At 37.3% G+C, this 27,080-nt stretch overlaps 1 protein-coding gene across 1 annotated transcript in view; it reads right to left on the reverse strand.

Moving 5' to 3' along the window:
* The window catches only part of LOC133527881 (uncharacterized), a 95,006-nt gene extending 70,729 nt beyond the window's left edge, over nt 1–24,277 (reverse strand). Inside the window, exon 1 of the mRNA XM_061865076.1 lies at nt 23,845–24,277. Within this exon, the coding sequence (XP_061721060.1) occupies nt 23,845–24,262 (418 nt within the window). The 5' untranslated portion in view covers nt 24,263–24,277. The remainder of the gene's footprint in view (nt 1–23,844) is intronic.
* Between the last annotated feature and the right edge of the window lie 2,803 nt (nt 24,278–27,080).

Below are 27,080 nucleotides of genomic sequence, written 5' to 3' on the forward strand. Positions count from 1 at the left end.
TAGATTATAGAAGTAAGAGTACCCCAAGGCAGTGTGCTAAGTTCTATGTTATTCAATATCACTATGAATTATCTGAACCTACCTCCTTGAACTTATATTGGTTCCCTCTCGGTGATACGCTCTGTATAAACACTATAAATAACTTGCAGCTCTATAGCCTCAAACAATACCAGAATCATAAGAAACGATTTAACAACCCACTTCCGCAGGACTTAATGGCTGACCTGAGATCCATTGTTTCAAAAACGGCCAAGCAATTGGTCTCACCAAAACGAACCAAAGAATAGTTAAGCCACTTTCAATTTGGAACCTTTTCTTTTAGACCATAAAGCTGGTTATTTTAATGGTTACTTTATATTGTGTAAAGTATTTAGTCTCGAATTACTCTTTTGTCTGGAGTTTGAACGCCTTTTCGTGATAGCGTAGTTTTTGTAGTGTATTCTTACTATTCTTAGCCTTCAACAGATGGCAATGTTTGCTAGATTTGATAGATGTAAATCGATAATTGAGTTTATCATGATAACCGATGATGAGGCTTTCTCGAGTGCAGCCTACAATCGGTATTGGATATGGTCACATCACTATAGCGCGGCAAGGACTGACAGATGAGCATCGTGGCAATGGCGGCGCCGTAGTGGCGTTTCCCAAGTTATGTCTGTTTTTATAGTATTAAATTATTTGATGATGACTGGTGTATTTAGTTTAACAATCAATATAAGAACTTATTTTATTTTGCCCCCAAAAATCCGATATTATACTTACTCAATGTCACTTAAGAAGAACCCAAAAATTGTACCAGACGATTTTCTTGTTTCTGTTTAAACTTACAGATTCATCTTAAAATCAGTCATCGTGATGGACCAGCAACTTACCTGTAAAAGAAACATCAAATTAGTGTTTTGAAATGCAATAGACGTTAAATATTAAATAATTTCTAATATGTATTATCAACGTTTTAGATAATTATAGAGCTCAACGAGTGTGTAGAGTGTTAGGGTCGGCAACGCGCATGTAAATTCTCTGGAGTTGCAGGCGTTCATAGGCTACGGAGACTGCTTACCATCAGGCGGGCCGTATGCTTGTTTGCCACCATCATCTTTCTCGCGTTGTCCCGGCATTTTGCCACGGCTCAGGGGAGCCTGGGGTTCGCTTGGGAAGTAATGCCTAGAATTGGCGTACGCACTAGTTTGCCACCGACGTAGTATAAAAAATATAGTGCCAAATAACCCAAAAATCAGGTGCACTAATTTCGCGCAGATTTAATGCGTAGGTAAATTTTAAGGTGACTAGTCATTAAAATCATGCAGAGTTAGCTTGGTCCGATTATCAAATTTTGATTTTATTAATAGAGTATGGTATATGGTCTTGGTCTTTCTTTTTTAGTAGACTTTTTAATTGAGCGCTGCAAAAATAGTCGAGAGTTGTTAATCCAGCACGTCGACTTGCCGGATTTGATCGTCCTAGACAGTACTGTTGTCGTTTAAACAGACTGGAAACGGGACACGGCCGATGTAACTACTTTTTGCACAGGTGCGGATGGACAGATTCAGCCTTGTGTGAATGTGGTGAAAAGGCCCAAACCATGGAACATATTGTCCAGCGTTGCCTCCTGCATTTATACTCTGGAGCACCGGAAGACCTGCCCTGCTACATCTCACAACCACACCGAATATTGACATTGATGAATAATTATGTTTCTGTAATTTTTAAAGTTTAATTGATTATCTAGATTTTATCTACTTATGCCATACGACTGAATAAAAGTTGACTTATAGGGTTTAGGCACCAGAGACTCGTGACTTTCAGCTGCAAATCATTAGCTTTTCAGTACGAATTCGTATAATCGATTCCGTTGTATACCTAGGTTTATTATCCTTGGCAACTCCATAACCCCAACAAGCGCATTTCGCAGCCAAGGTGGTCCTGCCAAATCCGGCAGGGCATGGCAGTTGGCAGCTGCCGTGGAAGCTGTTGCCAAGTGCCATCGACCGGCTGAAGATTGGCCCAAGAATGACCTGCGGCTAGTGTACAAGATGAAATCTGGTCGGAAGAAATCACGACACGGTTTTGCTTAGGTTTTTACTACTCTAAAATACAAAATTTTGCTCACGGAGCACTTATTTCGCCTATTTTACAACTGTTAATTATTTCTTTACAATAACAATATACATAATGGATATATACAGAGGATTATTATAACTGGCTTATATCTAAAATAGGCCCTTGAGGCATTGTACCAAGGATGACTTGTACTTACCTCAACTTGTGAAGTAAAATACATAATTAAGTCACTTTCCATACGATGGCAATAGGCAAATACATTAAAACCGTTTTTTTTAATAAATTAAAAACTAGACTAAGTGCCAAATAGATAATAATAGATATAATAATTTTCTACAGGCAATTTAACAAATACATACAGATTATTACCGATCAATGCCGGATGAAATGATTCCTAACTTTAATTAACCATCCCTAAATAAAAAACCGCAGGAAAAATACTCACTAAAAACAGGTGCAACAAATTTAGACACGTTCAAATTTCTAAATCTGGCATAGTACAAGTTAATAGTTTTTAGAGGCGCCACTAAGTTACCCCCGCAGTACATTAAATCAGAATTAGAGAAAAAACCAATAACTCTAATTAACTGAAACCTAAAAAAACATATACAAAAAGCTTCGCGTGTCATTAGACCCCTGCGTTGCCATGCGAGATGCTAAAACAACTTTAAAACGAGCACTCTTCACAATCCTTAATACTACATACTAAAGAATATTTTCCTTTGACAAAGTAGTTGGTTTAAACTTGCCCTACCCCCCGGGAGAAAGCTTTTGTAGTGTTTTTTCCGTTTTTTTGTTCGTCTCGTACCTGCGGTCTGGATAAAAACTTCGTATTAATGCGCCCAGATGCACTTGCATTCTCGTGCTGTGGAGTCTTACGCAAGTTTGGGGGGCTTTTGTCACTGCTTTCAAACGCGACGGTTGACGAATGAAAAACGCCTGATGAAGAGTAGTTTGGCTTAAAGGACTCGCATCCAGTGTAGCTAGTTTTGGGGAGTTTTTGTAAACTAAAACCTGTGTAAGCCTTGGAAGTAATTTCGAATCAGCTTCATGAAAATGTGCTGGTATTTTTGAGTAAAGTTTAAAGACCCTATTCTGTAGCAAATGTTTTCAATATACATATGTCCAATCAATCAATCAAGTCAATATATACATATTTGTCGACCGGTTTGGCCTAGTGGTTAGTGACCCTGCCTACGAAGCTGATGGTCCCGGGTTCAAATCCTGGTAAGGGCATTTATTCGTGTGATGAGCATGGATATTTGTTCCTGAGTCATGGGTGTTTTCTATGTATTTAAGTATTTATAAATATTTATATATTATATATATCGTTGTCTAAGTACCCTCAACACAAGCCTTATTGAGCTTACTGTGGGACTTAGTCAATCTGTGTAATAATGTCCTATAATATTTATTTATTTTAATATTTATAAGTACAAGACAATGTACAAAATTTCCGAAATGTATTTCAGCTTTGCACAAACCAAAACAATAGGTAAATACGAGTAGAGTCAGAGCTGATTCTGCAGTGTGTTTGATAGCACAGAGTGTGGAAGAGTTATCATAGTTAAAAGTCAAACTTCTGTGAAATTATCACGTTTAAAATAACACTTGCACACTCTGCGCTATTAAAGACGCTGCAAAGTGAGCTTAGCTTGACTCTGGCGCTTTCATGATTTTCTAGTGTTAATACAAGATGGAGTTATCCAATACTCTATCCTTAGTACCAATTTTCATTTGTGTATAGCTTATTCAATACAAATTGAGTCTGCTCTTTAATATGCATGTGCATCGCACGGTAAATAGCACTTTATCACATGCACCAAAAAGCTATTTCAACGCAGACTGTGCCCAGAGACCAGTGGAACAGGTTCTACAGGCCTATTCGAGTTTTAGTTTCACGATCTGTTTCCAATATGATACTGATCTGTCAGTGTCACCAACATTTCTTCAACCAAAAACTTCGCTGTTAAGACAGATCAGTATCATATCGGAAACAGATCGAATAACTAAAACTCGAATAGGTCTACTAGTCATTGTTTGGGCGCCATTTTCTCGTCCGTTTTTGTCGGGCCACCCGCTAGTTATTTGGCCGATTTAAGAAAAACAGGTTTGGTTTTGACCCCCGCGCGTTATAGCAGGTGCTGGCCTATAACCGCGAAAACGAAGTTGCGCGGATTTTTCTCTTGTCACTCTAATTACGTGTTAGTTCTCTTGTTACTCTGTTTCATGTTCCCTTCCACTCCACTAACTATGGTTCTAACGCCGTCTTATCACGGATCCCACACTTGTATAACACCGAATTCTGCTCTGCCGATCCTTTTGTAGGGTCTAAGTATAAATTTAAAAAAGACATATATTCCGTTTTGCTCAGAGATAACGAAAATTAATATAAAATCCGTTTTGTATTATTTTTGCCACTTGTTCTAATTCGTTCGTAAAATAAGAAAACAAGTACAAATCTTACAACAATAATATCTAAGAAGTTATGATACTTCTTCAAGCTATGTGTTGATGGGTACTAGGGAAATGCAATGCAATTTGTTAGAGGTTTTTATTTTTTTTAAAGGAGTTTCTTTCTAAATGTTGAAATTTTTATTTCTTGCTACCTAATTCTACCATTAATAAAAATTCAGTTCAAATACTATGTTCAGGTATTTATTTGGATATGTTACTAATGCAAATTTTATGGTCTTTTGCCAAAAGTAAATTAAACTCGATTATTCATTAAGTACATATTTTACGACCGGTACGTATTTTTAAGGTTTCGAGCATTTGTGTGTATACATTTTCGTCGTTTTTAATTTTTTTGTTATTTTACTTTGTTATGTATTGCAATTTAATGGATAACTGTCATTGGCCTTCTTTTATGTAAGCATTTATATGTTTAGTTATATTTACGGCTGTTGTTATCCTGAATACCAATAAAATAAAATAAAATAAAGTTAGTGAGAGTAACCCCCGCAATTTGCGAATTTCGGTTTTCGCGGTAGGCCCCCTGACTATGCTATTTTGTTTGTACCAAGATGGGTATGTAATTAAGAGGAACGGGGACGGCCGTATCTCTTTACAAACGTAGTCCCTATTTTCCACTTTGGATATTGACATTATGGATATTTAATATATGTATGTATATGTATTTATATATCTTTTTTATTTATATTTGTATATGATATATTGTTTTGTTTTGTGTTTATTCTGTGCTAGACTTCTTTTATTGCACCTGGAACACCTACTGACATAATATATATATATACTTATATATATATATTTTTTTTAATTCCGCTACCTAAAGGTTGTCTGGAAGAGATCGCTTTTTAGCGATAAGACCGCCTGTTGTTTACCTCTTCTTTATGTGTTGTATTATTTGTACTGTTTCTGTATCGAGGTGTGCAATAAAGAGTATTTGTATTGTATTATATTATGGTTTTTTTTTACATAATTTGATGTATATTAACCATAGCTATGCCCTTACGTTTGACTTTTTTAGATTTTACAGGCTTTTATTTAGTTTTATCTGTCCCGGTGTCTGTCTGTAATCACATCTTGCAAGTTAAATTTGACCCAATTCCCGGTTCCAATGAAGCTGAATATTTGCATACATATGTAAGTCGGTTGACAATGCAATATTATGGTATCATCGAGCTGATCTGATGATGGAGACAGGAGGTAGCCACAGGAACTCTGTGATAAAACAACGCAATCTAATTGTGTTTGGGGTTTTTAGAAATTTCTCGATGAGTATTAGTTGCAAGGGATAGAAAGGTCAGCGAAAAGGCTGGTACCAAAAATATTTTTTTTGCCAGAAACTTATTATTGCTCATGTAAAAATTATGAGCGTTAAAACTGATCACATAGAAATTTTTAAATGCTCCTAATTATTAAAAATTCGAAAAAAAAAAAACAGCAGAATTCGTTATGGCGATGATAATTTTCTGAGGTCAATATCCTGCTCAAATCAAGACTGTTTTTGGTTATTTGTATTGGTCCAATGTTTGTCCACATTCGCGGTGTTTCAAACAACAGTAATCAAATATAATAGCCCGAAAACAAACCCCATATTTTCCAAGCCTTAAATAACGGCCAATCATCTGTAATTTGGGCCAATAAGTTCATCAATAATCTGACAAATTGCTGCGGTTAGAATCGGTTATTGAAAAAAAAAATAGAAAAGTTGGGTACCTATTTCGGAACATTCACTCGGGGAAACGATCTCAAAGCCTGTAGAGCGAGACCAAGCTAAGTTGACAACGATTTTGATAGCCCAGCCTGTGCAAGTGTTGCGTAAACATCATAATTTCATAGAAGTTTTTGACGTTTAAAATAACACGTGCACTGTCTGGGCTGTCAAAACCGCTGCCAACTTATCTTGGTCTGACTTTATCCCTGTAATTAAGTAATATGGTAAGAAACTGCAAGCTGCACTATTTTCATACAAATTGCTGCTAAGATTATTCCTTTTGTTATGGGCCTTTTAAGTTAAATGAGTATAGGTACAGTTAACATCAGGAGTTAAAGAGGGGATCAATAGTTAATTGTACAACAAGAGAGCAAAGTTTGATTCTTCAAGTGCTTATTTTGAGTCCCGTACAAACTAACGTTTCTATAATAGATTCACAAGCGTAGCGAGTGAATCTAATTTAGAATCTTGAGCGTAGTAAGGGACTCATAAGCGCACGAGATGTAAATAACTTTGATCTCGTGTAGTACACAAAATGTTTCACGACAGCAGTAAGAACATATTTGGAAGGTAAAAATACAACCTGAAAAAATGTAATCCGTCTTTATCACTATTTCACTCATATTTTCTTAATGTATTCTAACAATTAAGTGTAATTACCGCAATAAAACAAAACGAAAGAAATTTCAATTAAATAATACGGAACTAATGAAATAACGAACATCAATTGACAGTTCAAATGACAACTTTTTTTTGTAAAAAAAACTTCGTAAGATACGGTCCGAATTGCGGACACTATTTGTCAGCTATAGTAGAGATCGTTAAAAGTAGAATTATTTATTTTTCGTAACAATTGCGTATTTTTTTGAGTTCATTGTTTTGATTGTATAATAAAATACGTAAAATATGGTGTAGTTATTACATTTTAAACTTTTATTTCATTAATTAATTATTACGAATGAAGACTCGTAGGGTGTTTTGGAACGATGCGGTCTGACTTATTTCGGGGATCTATTATAAACGGTTAATATACCGTTGAATTACGTATGCACTTTTTATGTCTCTTTCTTTTTGCTAATGACGTGAAGGTTACAAAGACAATAGAATCCAAATATTTCGAACTTGTATTAGGACCCGCACGTTGAAATGACATTCGAATATAAAGGTCACTTGAATGTTATTTTATTTTGTCTCACTCAGTGAGCAAAATGCGATTTTACTCACTGTTTATAATATTTTCGTTGTCTTGTTTCTGACTTCACTGTCAAGCTTATACGGGTGGATTGTATCAAGTTAAAAAAAAAGTTGAGTGCTTGCATGTCTTTATAGCTGTAAATTACATTTTACTTGAGAAAAATTAAAAACTAATAATCGTCCCATACACAAAGCTACACTCCGTCACATTTTATGGGGACAAAAAAAATACAACGTAATAGTTATTTGTAAACAAGGGGGCAAAGTTGTTGCCTCCGAGTGAAACACTAAATATTTCACCACACCAACGCGAGGTAACTACTAAATTATGAAATACCAAAAAAATCTAATTAAATAAAATCCAAATGAACATAATATAAAAAAATATCATTCAAAATCATCTTTTAAAAGTCACTAGCTAACATGAGGATACAACTCAAAATTTACATCTGATTACTTTGCCCCGCATGTGGATAAAATGCAACTTTCTCATTAGTTTTTGAGCAATCAAGAGCTTTACCAGTTGGTGTGGTGAAAAATTATTTTCGGATTAGTTCTGGTTTTGATTTTTTTGATATTTCATAGTTAGTATTCTCCTCGCGTTGGTGTGGTGAAAAATTTTGTTTCACTCGGAGGCAAAGTTTGTTTGACCCTCGTGCCTTGAAACCCTCGCAACGCTCAAGATTCCATTTCTCGAACCACTCGCTAGGCTCGTGATTCAATTTTGGAATCTTTCGTTGGCTCGGGTATCAATATTAGTACGAGCGGTTAAACAACAACTTTGCCCTCTTGTATAACAAACAACTATTAAAGAAAGTACGACAGGATAGTCTAAACACTATAATTCCTATAGTTTGGCCACGGACTATTTCATTTCATACATAGTTGCATAGATAGAGATAATGATACAGTACGTATGGTGCTACTTTCCGCACGCGTGCGGGAATGAGCACTTTCCGTGCATATGTGGAAACTTTAAAGAGCCATATGTACTGTAAAACTGTGTACGATACACGTGCGAATAGGTAATTCGCAACTCGTGTCGATTTAAAACACTCCCTTCGGTCGTGTTTTAATATATCGCCACTCGTTTCGAATTTCCTATTTTTCGCACTTGTATCGTAATGTACTATTTGTTCCTCATCGCCGCTGGCCAGCGAACGATGCAGCTAACTCACAAATTAGAGCAATATAACCACCTGTATTACCTCCCTTCATCACAAAGTTGCATCCCTCGCTATAATCTACGAAGCCTATAACGTCTTACAATATAGACAAGTATTGTAACTTCAACGGACAGCAAAACAAGATGGCGAGATCGTAAACTCGCCAATAAACGACAAAGTATGCACCCATTAAGTCCGCAAATCACCCATTAGCAAAAAGCCTTAAGCGCCATAGTATTTGTACTAAAGGTAGTCTATTTCGAATGGGAGAATAGGTTTGCATCGTAAACCACAAGCTATTCACGCCCCCTAACGTGGAGCGGGTCTAAAGAACGTCAGTTGGGGTCATAGTGTCTTATTTGGCGTTTTCTATAGGTTGTGGTGAAACTTTTGATGGAGTCTAGTTTGTGTTACGTTTGTTGTTAGCCGTATATACATAAATATTAAAACAATAGTGCATAAATCGAGTAAGTCACACAGTAAGCTCAATAATAAACTCGATATTTTCAATTCAACTCACGGCGAACGGTATTTAGGTTAGGAGGCAAGTCGTCAGAGTTGGCCATCATACATCACAATTCACAAGCATAAATAGACAATTTAACATGTTGCAATTATAATTAATTTTGTATTTTAGTGTAGTTTTAAGGTTTTTTAATTTATAATTGTAGGATAGGTTTTGCTAATTGTTAATTTTTCTTTGTGTGCATGCAAATTTTGGACGGCATTTTTACTACCGAGGGTTTCATACTTTTTAGTATTTTTTGTTATAGCGGCAACAGAAACACTGTGAAAATTTCAACTGTCTAGCTATCACGGTTCATGAGATACAGCCTGGTGACAGACGGACAGACGGACGAACAGCGGAGTCTTAGTAAAAGTTTAGTTTATTTATCTCTCAATACAATGTTCATAGTTAATGTAAAAGGATACATAAGCAATTACTTATCGTATAGTGATCGTCGGATACAATGTGAAATCTAATTATTAGATTAAAATTTAATTATATTACAATACAATTTAGTGTTATAGAGGCAGTTATATACAATGATATATAAATCTATCATAAAATATTTACCATGTCAAAAATAATTAATAGTAATAAAAAACAATTGTACCATGGTACTACAGAGTATCTATCGATGAATAAGTTGGATATTCAAACAAAAATAAATATCAATAACAATATACCTACATTACAATTTACAATCTACATGTAGTTGGTAAAAGTCAGTCTATTTTGAAAGATATTCCTTAACTGAGTAGAGGGATTTCTTTAGTAAAAAAATCTTAAATTGCCGCTGAATGTTGCATCACATGTCTCATTTCTTATATCATCAATAGGGTTCCGTTTTATCCTTTGGTTACGGAACCCTAAAAAGGTGATTTTGGATAATACATAAATACCTACTTACATATAAAACATCCATATAGTCCTCCTCATCGTTTTCGATGACGGCGACCCCAAATAAACACATTATGGACGTTGTCTAGCATGAGCCCTAATGTGGCTGGCCAGGCCGAACTTGCTCTTAAATACTCTATTGCACGCGTGACAATAAAGTTGGCCAGCTGCGTTGAACGTGTACACATAGGAGGGCTTAGGTCTCTCTTTCCGTAACTGGCGTTTTATGTCTAGGCTAGTGAGGCGGTTATCTTCGAATGTTTTGACACCGTTATGGATGGTAGAACGCCAAGAAGACCTCCTTCCAGCAAGCTCCTCCCAACGCTCAGGGTCGATGGCGCAAGCGCTCAGATGCCGTTTGAGTACGTCCTTGTAGCGCAGGTGCTGACCACCGTGCTTCCGCTTACCCACCGCCAACTCAGAGTAGAGCACAACTTAAAACATCCATAACTTGGAAACAAATACCTTAATATACGTGAGTGACCTGGTTTAGCATATTTACCAAATATGTCCGTGTCTCACATGTTTTGTTATTAAATTGTTATTAAAACAAATATCTGATAAACACACCAATCAGCCCTTCGAATCCGGGGCCTCGCTACAGGGTCACTATTGTCACTACCGATACCGCCTAGGCTTGTATACCTATGTATATAATGGGTAGTGCTACTGATACCGCCTAGGCCTGTATACCTATGTATATAATGGGTAGTGTACTCGTAGTGGGTTATCTATATGTAGCCTACCCCAATATAGGAATAGAGTTTGGGCAAGCCTTACGCAACCTTATCGTATCGGCCCTTCAAAACGAACCGTATCGGGCAGATACTGAACTAGTCCAACAGTTGACCCAATAATGATAAGCTATATATCTAATAAGAGCCGAGACTGATGTGAATCGTTTGCCATATCGCTGAAAAACTTGTATGTAGGAATACTAGGCGTATTATGATTGTAATAACAGGGAACTGGGGAAGTACTTCCACCATACAGATAAGCGCAGCCAAATAACACTAGACTCTAATACTCATAGTGTTGTGTTCCTGCCGGTGAGAAAGGTTGGCAGAGCTCAACAAGGGTGCGGAGTGTTAGGGTCGGCAACGCGCATGTAACTCCTCTGGAGTTGCAGGCGTCCATAGGCTAAGGAGCTTACCATCAGGTGGGCCGTATTCTTGTTTGCCACCGACGTGGTATAAAAAAATTCTATACAATTTTCGTTCCTTCCGTTCCGTTCATATACCGTCATACAAAGTCTGTAATAAAAGGACATAGAAATCTTGGGACACTTATTTCCTTCTACTAAAGAGCTCATTATTCTGAGTAGAAATAATATTTAAAAAAATCCAAATCTGAAAAAAAGGGTAAAATATCTATAGTCTTCAAATGACCCAATATCACAAACACGTCTACAATTGCAGACATGAAGCCTAGTGTAGAATACATAAAACAGGAAAACCCAATTAAAAAGAGAAACCGTATAAAACGCGTATAATTTGAACGAGCTGGCGCTATTGCATCGCATTTGGCTTCCCTGACCTCCCCTTTCCATTGCTTCTAATACCTTATTACTTTTTGTACTGAGAATTGATTATCTATTTATCCAAGGCACATACAACTTGTGGTACCGTTCGGGTTCAGACCTTCAGATTAGTGAGACTACACCAGCAGTAACCGAAACTCTATGTTCAACTCCTACGCTTACTCTGGTTATAATATTAGCTGAAAATCATTGAGCATTAGACTTTTTGTTTGCCGCGATATCTATTGTCGAGTAGCAGTACTGAGAGTTCCGCTACTTGATGCTAGATGTCGACTGCGAATATAATAATCATTTTGGTACCAAAACTGATGTATGGAGTGAGCACTCTATTACTGCTTATTTCTTTATGATAATATATAAATACTTATAAATTCTTAAATACATAGAAAACACCCATGACTCAGGAACAAATATTCATGCTCATCACACGAATAAATGCCCTTACCAGGATTTGAACTCGGGACCATCGGCTTCAACGTGACGTCCGTCAACGTGAACGTTATTTGGCTGCGGTTTTCGGTAAGGTGGAGGTACTTCCCCAGTTGGGCTCTGCTCTAGATCTGGAATGACATCCGCTGTGCTGTGCCATACCACACAACACACAAAGCGATATGACATTCACAATGCCCATGCCAAATCAAAACAAATTTGGGGAACTAAAAGGAACTAAGATCAAACGAGCACGTGTTTTTATAAAGTGTACAAGTTTAAATAAGTACTATATTTTCCCCTTTAAAAGGCTTGTAATCCCCTTAAGATTAAGGTTGATTATGTAGTCAAAGGCTTGTAAGCATGAAAAATATTACAAATTTTTTTTACTAATCTATTTTTGAGCTCCCCTGTATTTTTCATTATGAAATAAATATTCATCGCTGTGATTCTTCCGATGAGTAGGTATATAGGTTTAGTTCGTTCGGGGAATTCCCCAAAACTTAATATTGCTTTAAACAAGGTAAATACCTTGTTTCAACACTAGTCACAAATATTAATTAGATCATTCTGGGAATAACCCTTATTAATAAATAAACATTATTTATTTCCTACTTTAACCTCAACAACCTATATGAAGTGCGGATGAATTTATTCCCATTATTGCCAGTCCCATATAGGGGTGTTTACGATATTTAGTTTTTGGAAAAATTTCTAATTATAGTCATGGACCCTACAGCACACAGAGCCAATAGTTTATTCAAACCAGTACATATTTCCGTCTGAATCTACTGAATCCTAACATCATCAGAACAGATGACGCAGCATAACATGTGTCGCCAAAAAGTTTTTTAGTTTTAAAGATTATTATTGTACATATGTTAGTATGTAAGGTATGTATCTATGGGCCTGAGTTGCCCGATACGAAATTATATTTGCATTTGATTTTTTTCTGTTCAAATGCTCAAGGAACTGTAGCGCACGTATGGCACGCATTGCGCAGGGTCAGTGCCACCTTAACTCCGCTGATTGGGGGTAATTGCCGGCCACCTTTCGCCCCTCCGTGCTTAATGCAATTATTAGTACAGCTTCAGATTCAGACTCGGCTTTAATACTCTGTCGTAGAAATGCCATTAGATGCTTTATGTCACGTTAAAATGAGGGAAATGCCGAAAAAGTAAAAAACTTATCTAATACTCTTAAATGTAGTGAAGTGTTGATAGACGCTTCATCTTTGAAATTTGTATTGTAACTGTCCATCAGAGAAGAATTATTTTCGCATGTAAAGCCACCGTAAGGTTTGGAGACTCGTCATTATTAAATTTGCTATGTTTCATTAATTATGTCCACTAATGACTCCTATCAATGTCATCGTAATCAACATAACTCTTTAGTAGACATAATTACAGGCAAGAAGGGCTTTAGTTAAGTTTTTTATTAAGTATACTGCGATATCTGAAAGCTTTGCATTAAAAAAAAAATTCGCTACATAAACAACCAAAGGTATCTTATCTTAGTTTTTATATTGATATTTCGTTTGAACTGCAAGAAAAGTAGTTTTGTGCAAAATTTCGAAAATTGAAAACATGAGGATTTATGGTGTCTTTTGGCCTACTTGATATTATTTTTAATAATTTCGTTATTTCTTTAAATTATGACCTGACATATTTAACGTTAAACCCAAAGAATAAAGTAAGTATATACGTCAATTTAAATTATGAGAAATGACAGATTCTTAACCATGTAAAGAACATTGGGTCTACATTAGGTAATTTAGGTAATATAGAAAACTAAGATATTGTTGTTGAATTTTGAGATTTTATTTTAAAAAGCAATTCCTCTTTATCCACTTCAGTAGGTATCCTAAAGTTATTATTTTAAGTCATTGATAATGCATATTACATTTTTCTACTGACAAAGTGGGTTTGCCAGAATATAAGCAGGGGGGAGAAACTGCAGCATTCAGGCGTTCTGGGCTCCGTTCGGCACAACTTGACATCCCTTTGCGTGCACAACCACAGATAAGATAATGACTTGAATTTTGACAACCCTAAACAGCCGATAGGTATAGTGTATCATTTAAGGGACAACATGATTCGTCACCTGAATCGCTTTCGAACTTCGGTTTTATAGGAAGTTTTTTTTCTGTACGATAGTACTATTACTTATTCTGTGGTATAAGTTATATGTGATATTAAGTTTCTAATGATATAATGGTTACAAAACCTCTCAAACTACAATGATTATACATGTCATGTCACTGGAGACATCTCGCTCACAATACGTCTCTGGTCTATCATTATAATTGACAATAACAAATGGTTCCGATACGCCTGCCACACGATGCACCTTAAATCTATAGTAATAAGATTTATTTCAGATTAGCAGTCAGTTTTATTTGGGCCTTTGATGGATACTTGTAGCATACGTTGAGAACGATTTTTTATCGACATTATGGTTCTTGGAAGGCGTGTAGTGGAGTAATTCAAAGTTGAACACATATATGTATTCGATTTAAAGGTTAAAGATTAAATATTGTGTAGATATTTGTAATCTGAAATACAGGCGACGTTTAACAGTAGTAGTAGTAGAGTTAGCTTGGCGGTAAGGATTTTAGTAAGGTATGTTAAGAGGCTGTCAACACCCAATGTCCTTGAAATTGATGTTACTTAAACAGTTTTTAAGAAAGACTATTTGTTTTAGTCAAGTAAGAAAAATATATGTTCATATTAATTATATTTCAAAGACCGTGGTTGTACTCGATACATGATTGAACGAAATCGGCTCGATAGAAAATAATACCAAAGATTGGTCTTAAAATCACAATTAAACGGTTTTATGTCTTTATTGTTTTGACTTATGGGTCTGCAATTAAAATCACAATTTCAAAACATTTATATCTAAACCGCTGTTGAGTAAAATATTACACTAATAATCCACTTTTTTTTATTTAAATATTTTTCTTATTATTCCCTTGCCCAGGCCCAGTAACATGCGACAGTGCTATCTCATTTACTCCGATACAAATAGACAGTGTGCGCGCTTTAGGTAGTGACAGCCTCTTAACGGCACCAATTATGGGACATTTAAGAGAAAATTTAGAGTATTTTTGATATTTCACCGACACCTGCTAAATTTCTACCGCTTTATGCGTTGAAAGTTGAATGTCCTATTCGTCCTTTATGTTTTCGATGTATTTAATGAAAGCTACTGCAATTGGTTTCAATATGATTAACAAATTAAAAAATTAAAACTATGGTTTCTTGCTCCAGTCATGGGATGTATGGCGCTATTATTTTTCAAACTAACAAATATCAATGAAAAAATAAACTTAAGCAGCTCTATGGCTGTTTATGATAAAATGTTAGCCGCGTTTAAAAACTGATGGTAAATAGTTGTTTTACAAGACTTGCCTATACCGTCCCATTACTGGTGCCAGTCCCATCATAGGGGCGTTTACTATACAGAATATGAATAACTTCATCTTGCATACAAATACTTTTTTAATAACGCCAAGTTACATGCCAGGTACATTCTATATCAAATTTAAAATTAATTTCCATACCTATGTAAGTACACTCAGCAAAACTATTAGCTTAGCACCTCTGTATGCATTACATTTTTATGTGCAAATATTTTGCTGACTGTACCTAATTGTAACGCTGACAATGTATGATTCATAGTTTAATACAATTAAATGAATATGTACGTTTGTATATACTTAATTGTACATATAAATAAAAGCACGACAAACAGTTACAGAATAAATTAAAAAGGTACAATATTTTTTAAGAAATAAAACCGACTTCAATGAGGGAGACCGGTGAAAGAAAGATTATTGTTGATTTTGGATTTCATACAATGAAATTAAAAACACTGGTAAAATACCCGCAATAGGGTATTCGACTGTATTTAAAATAAATTATTTCACACCATGCATGAAATAATAATAATAATGGCTATAACTTTGCTTAAAAGAGGTAAGAAGTACCCTCAATTCCTCATGGAATCCATCATCAGAACTCGAGCTTGACAAAAATGCGTCTTGAAATCCTAACTTCTCTCACAAACATGTACTTCGTCATTCATCATCAGCAGCTCCGCTTCATCAAATGTCACTTCTACAAATGTAAATGCTTGATTTGATGATGAAATACTAAGATCACTACATGAATGCTCTTCATATTTGAAGAGTTCCCTCGATTCCTAAAACTATGTATTTTTTTTAAAGCGAATCCTATAAACCTAATGATTTGTTAAGATTTAGTGGAAACCGTTTGCTCCCGAATAGGAAATTTCATCAAAAATTTACGTACCTACGTTCGGTTAGGATCGCAAAGCTATTCTTTCCTCTTAAGAGAAAACTCAAATGTCACTTTCATTAGGTTCTTTGGTAAGAACATACAAATTGACCAGTTTTAATGATTTGTTCACAGGAAAATCAGACAGTTCCAACAGTTTGTATCGGGAGCTATTTACAAATGGAGTATTGTGAGAGTTCCATTTGTTTTCCGTTCACGTGGCAGGTTCAATGGAAATGGAACTTGCTTCTGGAACCTGTATTTGACACAACTGTGAAGGACATTTAGCCTAGTTACTTACACTGAATAAATTATCCAAGGACAACATACAATTAATTAATTGGGCGTAATACTGCAATTTTCTGCCGTTAGAGGCAGCAGTAGTACAAACCATAAACCATGGAGGAACTTATACTATGCCTCAAACAGCTTTTTGACAAGTTTTTACAGATTAATTTTTATGAATAAATATGACAAATTTATAATAAATAAATAAATATTATAGGGAGTTTCCTACACAAATTGACTAAGTCCCACGGTAAGCTCAAGAAATGTTGAAGTTGAAGAAGTTGAAAGCTTATGTTGTAGGTACTTAGACAACGATATATATATAATATACAAATACATAGAAAACATCTATGACTCAGGACCAAATACCTGTGCTCATCACACAAATACATGCCCTTACCGGGATTCGAACCCAGGACCATCGGCATCGTAGGCAGGGTCACTACCCACTAGGCCATACCGGTCGTCGAACCGGTCGACATTGATGCATCAAAGCGATTTGTTTACAGTTTGTGCTAGCGACGCCCCCTACGCAGAGTTTTGTTGGCTTAAAGGACTCTCATCCAGGCCATAAAAATAGCAGATCTTGCTTAATATTTATTATCGGAGATGGTTATGTTCATACATACCTATTTTGTCACCTACCTAGGTTATTGTTGCACGTCACCCACGTCTCGCACCTTGGTGCGGCGTTGGAACTCGACATTACTCATTCGGTCTTGAAGTTTAATGCCGAGTATGGCGCGTTTTTACATACCTATCACTTACTAGCACATATTAATTAATCATCAATACATTATGAAATCGCAATTGCGTGTCAAATATGTATCACCATATTGCTGAGGTGACGTTCGCAAGTAGGTTACACATTCGATGCCTGGCCGAGAACTTCCTATACATTTCGTTCTCGACTTCTCTAGGTATCTTCTTTAACTTGACCTAGACATTCGTAATAAATATAGGTACGTGGCGAGAGCTCAGACTTAAACTGGAGAGTAAATATCAGAGTGTGGTAAAGTGGACGTTCCCATGGGCAAGTTAATCACATGTGACATTTACAGTTGACCTGGTTTAAAACATGCGTGAGTGCATATCCGTGTATGTGATTATGAGATCTTCATTATAAGCAACTTGGTCATTATACGTACCTGAACATAATGATAAAAGTTAAAAAAATCCCTGTTGCTAAATTTGAAGCTGGGAGTTCGGCAGCCTATTATGGTTACATTTATGTCGTTTATCGCTGTGGATAAATAGTCGTCTCGTTATTAACCTTATCAGTGATAAAATGACTAATAGTAATGTAGAAGACATATTTTAATCACGCATTCTGAAATCGTGATTCTTGTATCACCCGAAAAATACTTTTTTGAAATGGTTTCTTTACACAACTCTTAATCATATCATTTATTTTGAAGTATGTTTACGTAATACCTATTTAGGAATAATTTTGCTACGTAAATTGCAGAACGTAACAATTAAAATTTTGTCTGACCATAATATTTTTCAGCAAAACATGAGTTAACCTAAGAGTAACCCTTTAACAATCGGTTCTTATTCGCGACCATCCTTTGAAAACAGCCATCTTTGACGCCATCAAATCAAGCATTCAGCTCTTCACAATCTCGCTCGCCTTCAACGATTCACTGTATGCAATAACCATCACCGACCTCAACGCAAAATAGTCTTTACGACTCATTAATACAGTCCTGCTGAAACGCACAGAAAACTTTGCTAAGCTCACAAGCTTCTTTGTAAGAACACCAGTTTTGGCTGAGCTTCCCTGCCTCCCGGATCCTTATTAAACCAGTCGTTCCAGAAGTGATTAGAAGGGTTTCAGAAGTTCTAGTTATATTGGTTATGGTGAGGTCGGACAGAACACTCTTGTACCAGCACTACGAAACCCTGTTATGGGACAGAGAGGCTCAGTGGGTATGTTTGTCAGTCTTTGTTGCTATGAATTGCGATTGTGAGTATTGACAGATGTGGGCGTAGGTGGATGTACAAATAGTAGTGATAATTTAAAGTGAATGCGCACTATTTATTATGGCACACAATGTAGTTTTGTTGAGGAAGTCTTTGGAGACATCGCAGTCGCCAACGCTAAATTGCCAGCATAAATTTAGCTGTCTCATAGATTTGTAAGTAATCGTTGAGTGTATTTAAATAGCCACCAGGTTTCTTTTAATTTTACGAAATAAAATTTGAGGGGAAGGGCGGGTGAAGTGGACCATGTACGACATGTATCAATATTCAATATCTATTTTTGTTCTATTTACAGTACAAACTATTGTAAAAAACACACTATTGAAAATAAAAAGTATCTGATTTGACTTGCTAGTACACTAGTACTAGCAAGTCAAATCAGATACTTTTTATTTTGTATCTCTTAGTATTCTGTGATGTCAAAATAAATCCACCTGTTTTCAATACATTTCTGTTTATATGAAAGTAATTCAATTCGTTAAACTAACATATTTGATCTGTTTCGTACCACGTATTTCCATAAATTATAATATAACTGCAGCGTTGGATAATCATAACTATAAACACTTAACGTATCGTTATTCGTTAAAAATTTTGTCGCAATAAATAATGCAATACCTCGATTTCATATGTACGTCAAAAAATAATTTATGTACCCATATTCTTGCAACGTCAACAAGCTCAAGTACTCTTATGACAAAATTTATAAACGTATGAGATTTGCGTTAACCACGTATCAACATTTCTAACTATATACTTAACCGTATCGTCAACAAATTACTCCTTTTTAGAAATTACATAATCATATGCATGTCTAAAATCGAACATCATGTGACGCATACGACTACACAACGTGGCGTGCCTCAACATATCTAGGAGATACTTAACGTATCGTTAACAATAGTCATAGTCAGGTATGAAATAACTATAGAAATTATAGTATTGGTTGCATGACTTCTCCTAAAATTGAATATTGACGACACACGACGCGGCATAATGCCTCAACATCTAACAGACACTTAACATATCGTTAACAATGTAGTCGTAATAACTAATGCAATAATGTCTCAATTGTGTCTTCCTGTCGCTAATTATAGCATCGGAGACGTGACTGTAATTGCTTGCGGTCACATCTGGCTGGTCATATCCTTTAGGCATATTAGTGCCATTGTTTGAGAAATTAACCAATCCAGAGCGCTTAAAGTCCACGTATATAGCCACACCATTCTAGCATATAACTCTCTAGTATTAAGGAATATAATCGTGTGTAGATTTGGATCTGGATCTTGAGAACTCTTGTTTTACAGGTTGGTTGGGATCCTGGATATTATTGTTAGATTTCTGAACTACTTTTTCAGTGAAGTCATATCTATTGCCATATCCGTGTTTAGAAAAACAGTATTATCTACTGGTTTTACCAATGATCGTGATTACAGAATAGATTCATGTATGTTCATTTTATAATTAATAGTCTCATTGGTACTGTTATTTACAAACTTGAAGAAATAAAATCATTAAAGTGGTTCGTTTTCCATAAAAAAAAACAATTGCCTTTTAATAAGTCATTACACACTATTATATTATGTATTATAAATATGTAAGCATCTATCTACTTTCGAATATAGGTTTGCGCTTAATGCCACGAGAAAAACTGTTTTTTACAGAAATCACGCAAAAACACGTTTTATTTTTTTATAAATGTACACCAAAATTACGTTCTTTGCGTATTTATGTAGTAATAGTGTATAATGACTTCATAAAACGCAATTGTTTTTTGTATGGAAAGCGAACCACCTTAATATCGATTCTCAATAATCTATTAAATCTTACATAATATTATTACCAATATTACTTGCCAATATTAAAATATATATATTTTTTCATTTTAAACTTTGCTTCCTCTATAGTAGAACACAACCGTTTTTAATTTGTTTCCATTGACCAAGAATCCAATACTGAAGCAGATAATTGTACAGAAAAAACTGAAATGGCCACGCGACCCTTTTTTGTTAGAGTTAGTGGGCAGGTAGCCCCGACTTTATAGCTCCCTTGACCCAGGCTTTGGAAACGGATTTAGAAAAAGTTATGACCAAGGCGGGGCTCGGCTGATATTAATTTTGAGATAGAAAATCTTAAAGAAATTAATCTGAAATGCAATTTTATCGAGCATGATGTACGATTATAGATCTAATAATGTGAGAGATTTTTATCTGCCTATTTTGTCAGTAATTTTTCGTTACATCGTTTTGGTTTTATGAATATAATCATTTTGCAAGAATCACATACCGTGTTACAAATATGCATACAGACGTGAACATAAAAACTTGGCAGTTTTATTTCACAGCAAGGAGCATTCGTTGAAGGAAATGATTCTGAATTCCTGTGGTCTACATTCAACAAGAAAAACCGTGAGAATAATCTCGTCTTGAAGATGAGAAACTGATAGCTGATGACGAGTACAGCCAATCTATTGCTCGCTCGCTATTTGACCTTTCCAAATTGAGAATGACAAGCAATCAATGAATAAAGAGTTATTAGGATTGAATGAGGCAATTTAGATTTGACATGACGTCAGTGCTCGTGCTCAAAACTGTAAACTAAGGTCGATGAAAACCTAAGACAAGGCGGAACCGAGAAATGAGGTCAAATGAAGCGTGTTTTTCATTAGAAAAAGGTGTGTAGCGCATGTATCATCATTTTATAAATATTTATTTCCTCGGATTTTTTCTTCTGTGGCATTTGAGCTAGAAAACTTTTGCACAAAAACACATTTGGAAAAGTTATGAGTAATAATATTTAAATAATGATTTTTTTTCTCTTATCGATCTTCGGACTAAACGGTTTCAAGTAGACTTCCAGGCATGTAAGTTTCTAGCGCCTTAAAATCTTCTAAAATATTCTCCCCAAACTTGTTAGATTACAACATCTATTATACCCGAAACGTTCTTAGAACGACAGAGCCATCAGCATCACTTATATGTAAGTAAAGTTCTCAAGAAACTTGTTATGAACATGCAAGGATATCAGAGATCATAACGAGTGAATCACGGGCTATAAAGCCCCAAACCTTCCCAGAACTGCATCTATGGGCAAACGTGATGTGAACGACAATATCATGTTCAATTTTTTTTGGTCAGGTTTAGCCACAATGTAGGAGATTATCCGACACGTTTGACGGCGAGCTGAAGATTTACGAAGCTTTGTTCTTGAAATAAAGGATCAGTGATTGTATGTCTTCCTTCATTCTTTGGTCAATTTTCTCCACAAAATATAGAATGGGTCTAAAAATGTTATGTGGATCATGTGTTAAAAATACTCTTGTAGCCTGGTGTGCAAAACACTCCTTTGAATTTTATTCCATAGAGAACGAAATTTGTCGCCTGCTGACTCCAATCTCGGGTTCAACAATGATTTCTTTCAGCTTACTCCACTGTAATTATCTTCTTTTATAACAGGATATCGACGGGGTATCCAATCTCAGTTCCTAATGGCCCACAAAGGCCCAATATCAGTTATTCGATCGAATCCCTATCGGATCTCCATTCCGAACCGGTCTGCTTGAACCGATATAAAGTTATTAACATTGAATTAAAATATTTACAAGAGCGGCTCCGGGTGCATTCGTTTATTTTTGCATGACAATTAAATATGTATACCTGGAGAATGTAGGGTTCGATTTATTCTTCAGGGTGCAGTTGTTTTATTCATGTTTCTTGCTTTTCTCGTTTCGGTAACCAGTCTAATGTCAATCCAAAACGACACAATTGCATCTGAATCTGTTTGGATATACGCCGTTTGGCTAATGATTCGCCAAAGCTGGTCTCCGATATAAAGGTATTTAAAGCAGCATTGAACCAGTATTCGTTTGTCGAGATTTATCCGATTCCACTTTTGTATACATTTGCATAATGTCGGCTCTAAATACGGCTTCATTAATGTATCCAGAGCAATATTTATATTTGAAAGGCATCCAATCTGCTGACGGCGCTTGGCCTATTATTCTCCAGCGTACGGATGGTCTACAACATAATTCTTGGAAAATATTTCAGCATGTTTTAGTAAAAGTGGGCGTGATTGTGACTCAGCCGAGTGTGGGAACCGGGAACTTTATGAACCTAGCGTTTATCTCGCCGTTAAATACATGATTCATATCGGAACGGCCATCTTGCCTAAGTTCCTCTACCCTAAAGTTGGATGTCCGCCAGTGCCTAAAATCGGACTGCGGGCGTGATTCAGCCGGCGGAGTTATTCGTGTGGTTTTGCCGCATTCGGGCACGGATAGCCTTAAGGCTTAAGCTTTATACTCGTACGATTCAAAACATGTAAGCGACCAATTTGTAAATTTGTTGACGTGGTGTCGCCTTCTATTGTTCCGGTTGATTTACTGTTCACTGGTATCAGGCTTCCAGAGGCCTGATTTGATACAAGTATTATACAGAACAGACATGAATTTCGTGTTCGAAACGAAGCACGTCACGGTCGTGGCTTATGCCGCCCGAAACGAGCAGTAATCGCCGCGCCGATGGCAGATAAGCCCAAATGAATATGTAATGCTCCTCCCACGGCCAGACCGGCCCAATAAAAATAAAAACAGCAATTAATATTGTTTATACTCGCCCGTTATGCTGCGACAGTAACAAACGAGCCCTGAACTGCAAACTCCAAGATTCAGCTTGCGTAACACGTAACGGAGCGTCCAGTTATGTTAATATCAGAATTTCACGTTTTTGAAAGTAGATTTTAATTAGGCCTAAGATAACGCTGGATTTTGATCGCGTGCATGCATTATGGATAGACATTTCGAGTTTAGTACGAATTTATTGCCAGCGTGATTTCCTCATGGTTTATGCAGGAACGCATTATAGGTAGTTCTATTCAGCACGTAGTGATTGATGTGTTCTTGCGAATCGATTATACACGCTACCGAGTATCGAATTGTGGACATGTACATGTACACAGAACTATTAGAACGTGGCTGCAAACAAACCGAGGCTCTCCGATGCATTGAGGTTAGCAGGCGCTAATTACTTCTTCGAAGCTATCGCTTATGCTACTTCTGGTTTCACTTCCTGGATTTAAGGGGGAGTAATATGCTCAGAATTATCGATAGGGCCTCTAGATCTTCATCGGCCAACACCCGCAGCCCTAATCTCCTGAAACTTTTACGAGCCGACGCATGAATAATTCCCGAGAGGAGGAGGTATCGATCGCACACGTCGAGGTTTTTATTTATACGGCGCGGGTGGGCGAGGCGCATATTAGTAAACAGGCGCAGGCGCGGCAGCGGCACTCACCGACTTGTAGCACACTCTCCACACAACCGGCTTCCAGCAGCTTCAGCCCGCGGCAGAAGGCGATGTTGCGGTGGTCATCCGGGGGCGCTCGCGCCAGGGACGAGTACATACAAATGTCCCGCTCGTCCCTAGGAAACGACCAATACACCACACGACGTTGCACGGGCTCCGGGATGCGCTCATAGCGTTCCTCGATGCGTTGGAACGGGATCGCCGCGGCCACTATTTTAGCGGTGATGTCGAGGAGCGTCGGCGGGGCGCGCGGCCTGCAACAGGCGCGCGGCGCGCACGCAGACATGGCGCTCGCTCGGCCGCTCGCGCCGGACTGACGCGGGCTCCGCGGCGGACCCCTTCGGCCCCGCGCCGCGGCCCCCGGGGACGCGCGCCCTGAATCGACACACTGCGATAAATTATTCATTTGGCAGGCATAATGTGCGATATATTATTAAAAGTTGGCATTTTTGTGTTGTTCTCCGAGGCTACGAATAAAATCGATAGCTTTGTGGAAACGACGGTCATCATTCATTTAGCGGACTTGATTGCAGTTACATTATATTTACAGCGAAAAATTATCTTATTACTACTCGATTCATTGTTACTCGTTATAACGCCTGTACAGTATAGTTAGTCGTATGTTCTCAATGATATGAAAGCTACATTATTCATGATTAAACCCGCCTTATACCTACATTTACTTACAAGCACACTTCTGAAACTCCATCATACCGAAACACTCAACTTTTACATTTCAGCACAACAAAACTCGACAAATTACAATCCATCTTATTAAATTAAACATTTCCTTATCCATTTAAGCCCGGTCTCCTCGCATTACACAAACGAAGGGGAAAGCGGGCGGGGCGCGGGGGGGCTTGCATTAACAGCTGACGGCGGCGGGGGTGCGGGGCGGATCGCGCGGGGAGGGTGGAGGGGGGACAGTGACGACGTCAGGTGTCGCTGCCATGTTTCGTTGCGCGTTTCGAGAAGGTCGGAAGCGTGATGTTGTGATGAGGCATTTACGCCACTTGGTGTTTGATGTAAACTGGGAGCTCAGCTGAGATTGCCGGCGCAAAGCGCTCGAGCCGCTGGATGAGGGAGCGTTGACCTTTATTGTTTATTGTTTTTTATGGATTATATTTTTGAATATGGAACAGTTATTGGATCTGGATTTTTGAGCATCTACCTGTTCCGTTAGGTTAGAATGGGATATGGAATACCTATCAGCCACACGCAGGGCTTAGGGCACTTTACGTGTGGCTAAGGAAACTTATGTTTTCACCTTCATAAGCATCTTGTAAAATACCTTAAATAGGTAACACATATTTTAAAAAGTTCTCTTTCTCTACACACTAATTGCTACGCTGCGCTCGTAGAGCTACGCTGTAGCTACCGGTTTGTATATTAAGTACATACTCGTAGTTTTCCGATATGTCGCAAAATTGTTTCGTAGAGTTTAACAATATTGTGTTGTTCCGTCATGATGAGAGCTGAATTAATTTATATGCAGTACTACAGCCAAACCTTAATAAGCGAGAATCCTCTATAAGCGAGAGTGAGGCTCTGATCTTGTTATTTAGCCCTTAGTGAGAACTTTTTACTTTTCAAGAGAGAACAGTAACAGACTCTCTCACTCGTTATTCTCACTTGGACCTCTGTAGCTGACAATGTTGTTATCTTTCTACCTCTATTAGGCTCAGGTCTCGTTATTTTAGCCCTTAGTGAGAACCAGAAAGCTCTTCAAGAGAGAACAGTCAGAGACTTCCTCACTCGTATTTCTCACTTGGACCTCTGTAGCTGAGAATGTCGTTATCTTTAGGTACCTCTATTAGGCTCAGGTCTCGTTATTTTAGCACTTAGTGAGAACCAAAAAGCTTTTCAAAAGAGAACAGTAAGAGACTCTCTCACTTGTTTTTCTCGCTTGGATCTCTACAACTGAGAATGTCTTTTCTTTACCTCTATTAGCGAGAGTCTAGAGTCGGACTAAAATAACTCTGCATGTCATTTGCAATGATATTGCTATAGATAGATTATTATGTGCTCATACCTAAGCACAAAACATACTTTCATATTTATTTCTATACTTACCTACGAAGAAATCAGTTACAGCGCGGCTTACGTGGGCGATGACTCGCGAATGCGACGCGGCGCGGCGCGGCGCGGCGGCCCAACGGCATTCGGAGCTCGCCCACGTAGGACACTTCCATAGGTATCAAGGGATTGAATTCACCCGCGCCGCGCCGCGCCGCTTCGCGTTCGCGAGTTATTCGCTCAGGTGAGACACTGCCTTAGAGTCTGACCAAGATAAGTTGGCAGTGAATTTGATAGCCCAGACGGTGTATATATTAAGTTGACGTTATAATTTCATAGAATTTTGACACGAGCACCGTCTGGGCTGTCAAAATCTCTGCCGACTTAGCTTGGTCTTACTCTATTTTTGATTAATTTTCGCATTCATCATCGTCATACTCGTTGTTAAACATAAGTTTGTCTCTTTCTCTTTCGGGACGGGGTTCGTAAGCAAGTGCTCATTTCTCGCATGCCTAGAAGCGACTAAAGGCAACTTGTACAATTTGTACAAGGTATATAAGCGCTTTAATTTTGGAATGCCTATAACCTGTCTTGCGTTATAATATAATTGCATTTATTATTAAATTACTGGCAAAATGGATATGGTTGGCCTTCGTGGCTGTCGGCAGAGGCTAATTGGACCGGTGTTCTAACAGTCGCAGGTTCGAGTCCAGCTCGAGGTGTAAAATTTTCCATTTTAAAAGCATTTATTTCACTTGCAATGTACCTATGTAAAGTCAGACCAAGCTAAGTTGGCAGCGATTTCGATAACCCAGCCTGTGCAAGTGTTATGTAAACGTCATGATTTCATAGAAGTTTGACGTTTAAAATAACACTTGCTCTGTCTATCTCGGGTTGACTCTACGTGACTATGTATGTTTGTACGAGGCAAATCTTGCAAGTTAAATTTGACCCCAAACACAATTTATATACATATAAATTTTCAGCTTTTATTATTCTGCATTTATTATTCTGTTTCAGTGTTAATTACCCCGTAAAAACTCTTGTTAACTACTTAATGTTCTCATTTTTTATGTCAATTGTACAATTCGCTAAATAATAGGGACCGTGCGCGTTGGAGGGTCTGCCATCTTGTAGCCTGAGTACCTACCGCGAACCACGTTCGACGTGTCGCCTCCCTGTCACACTTACGTACGAATTTTCAAGTG

The sequence above is a fragment of the Cydia pomonella genome, chromosome 18 (genome assembly GCF_033807575.1).
Source record: "Cydia pomonella isolate Wapato2018A chromosome 18, ilCydPomo1, whole genome shotgun sequence".
Taxonomy (NCBI): domain Eukaryota; kingdom Metazoa; phylum Arthropoda; class Insecta; order Lepidoptera; family Tortricidae; genus Cydia; species Cydia pomonella.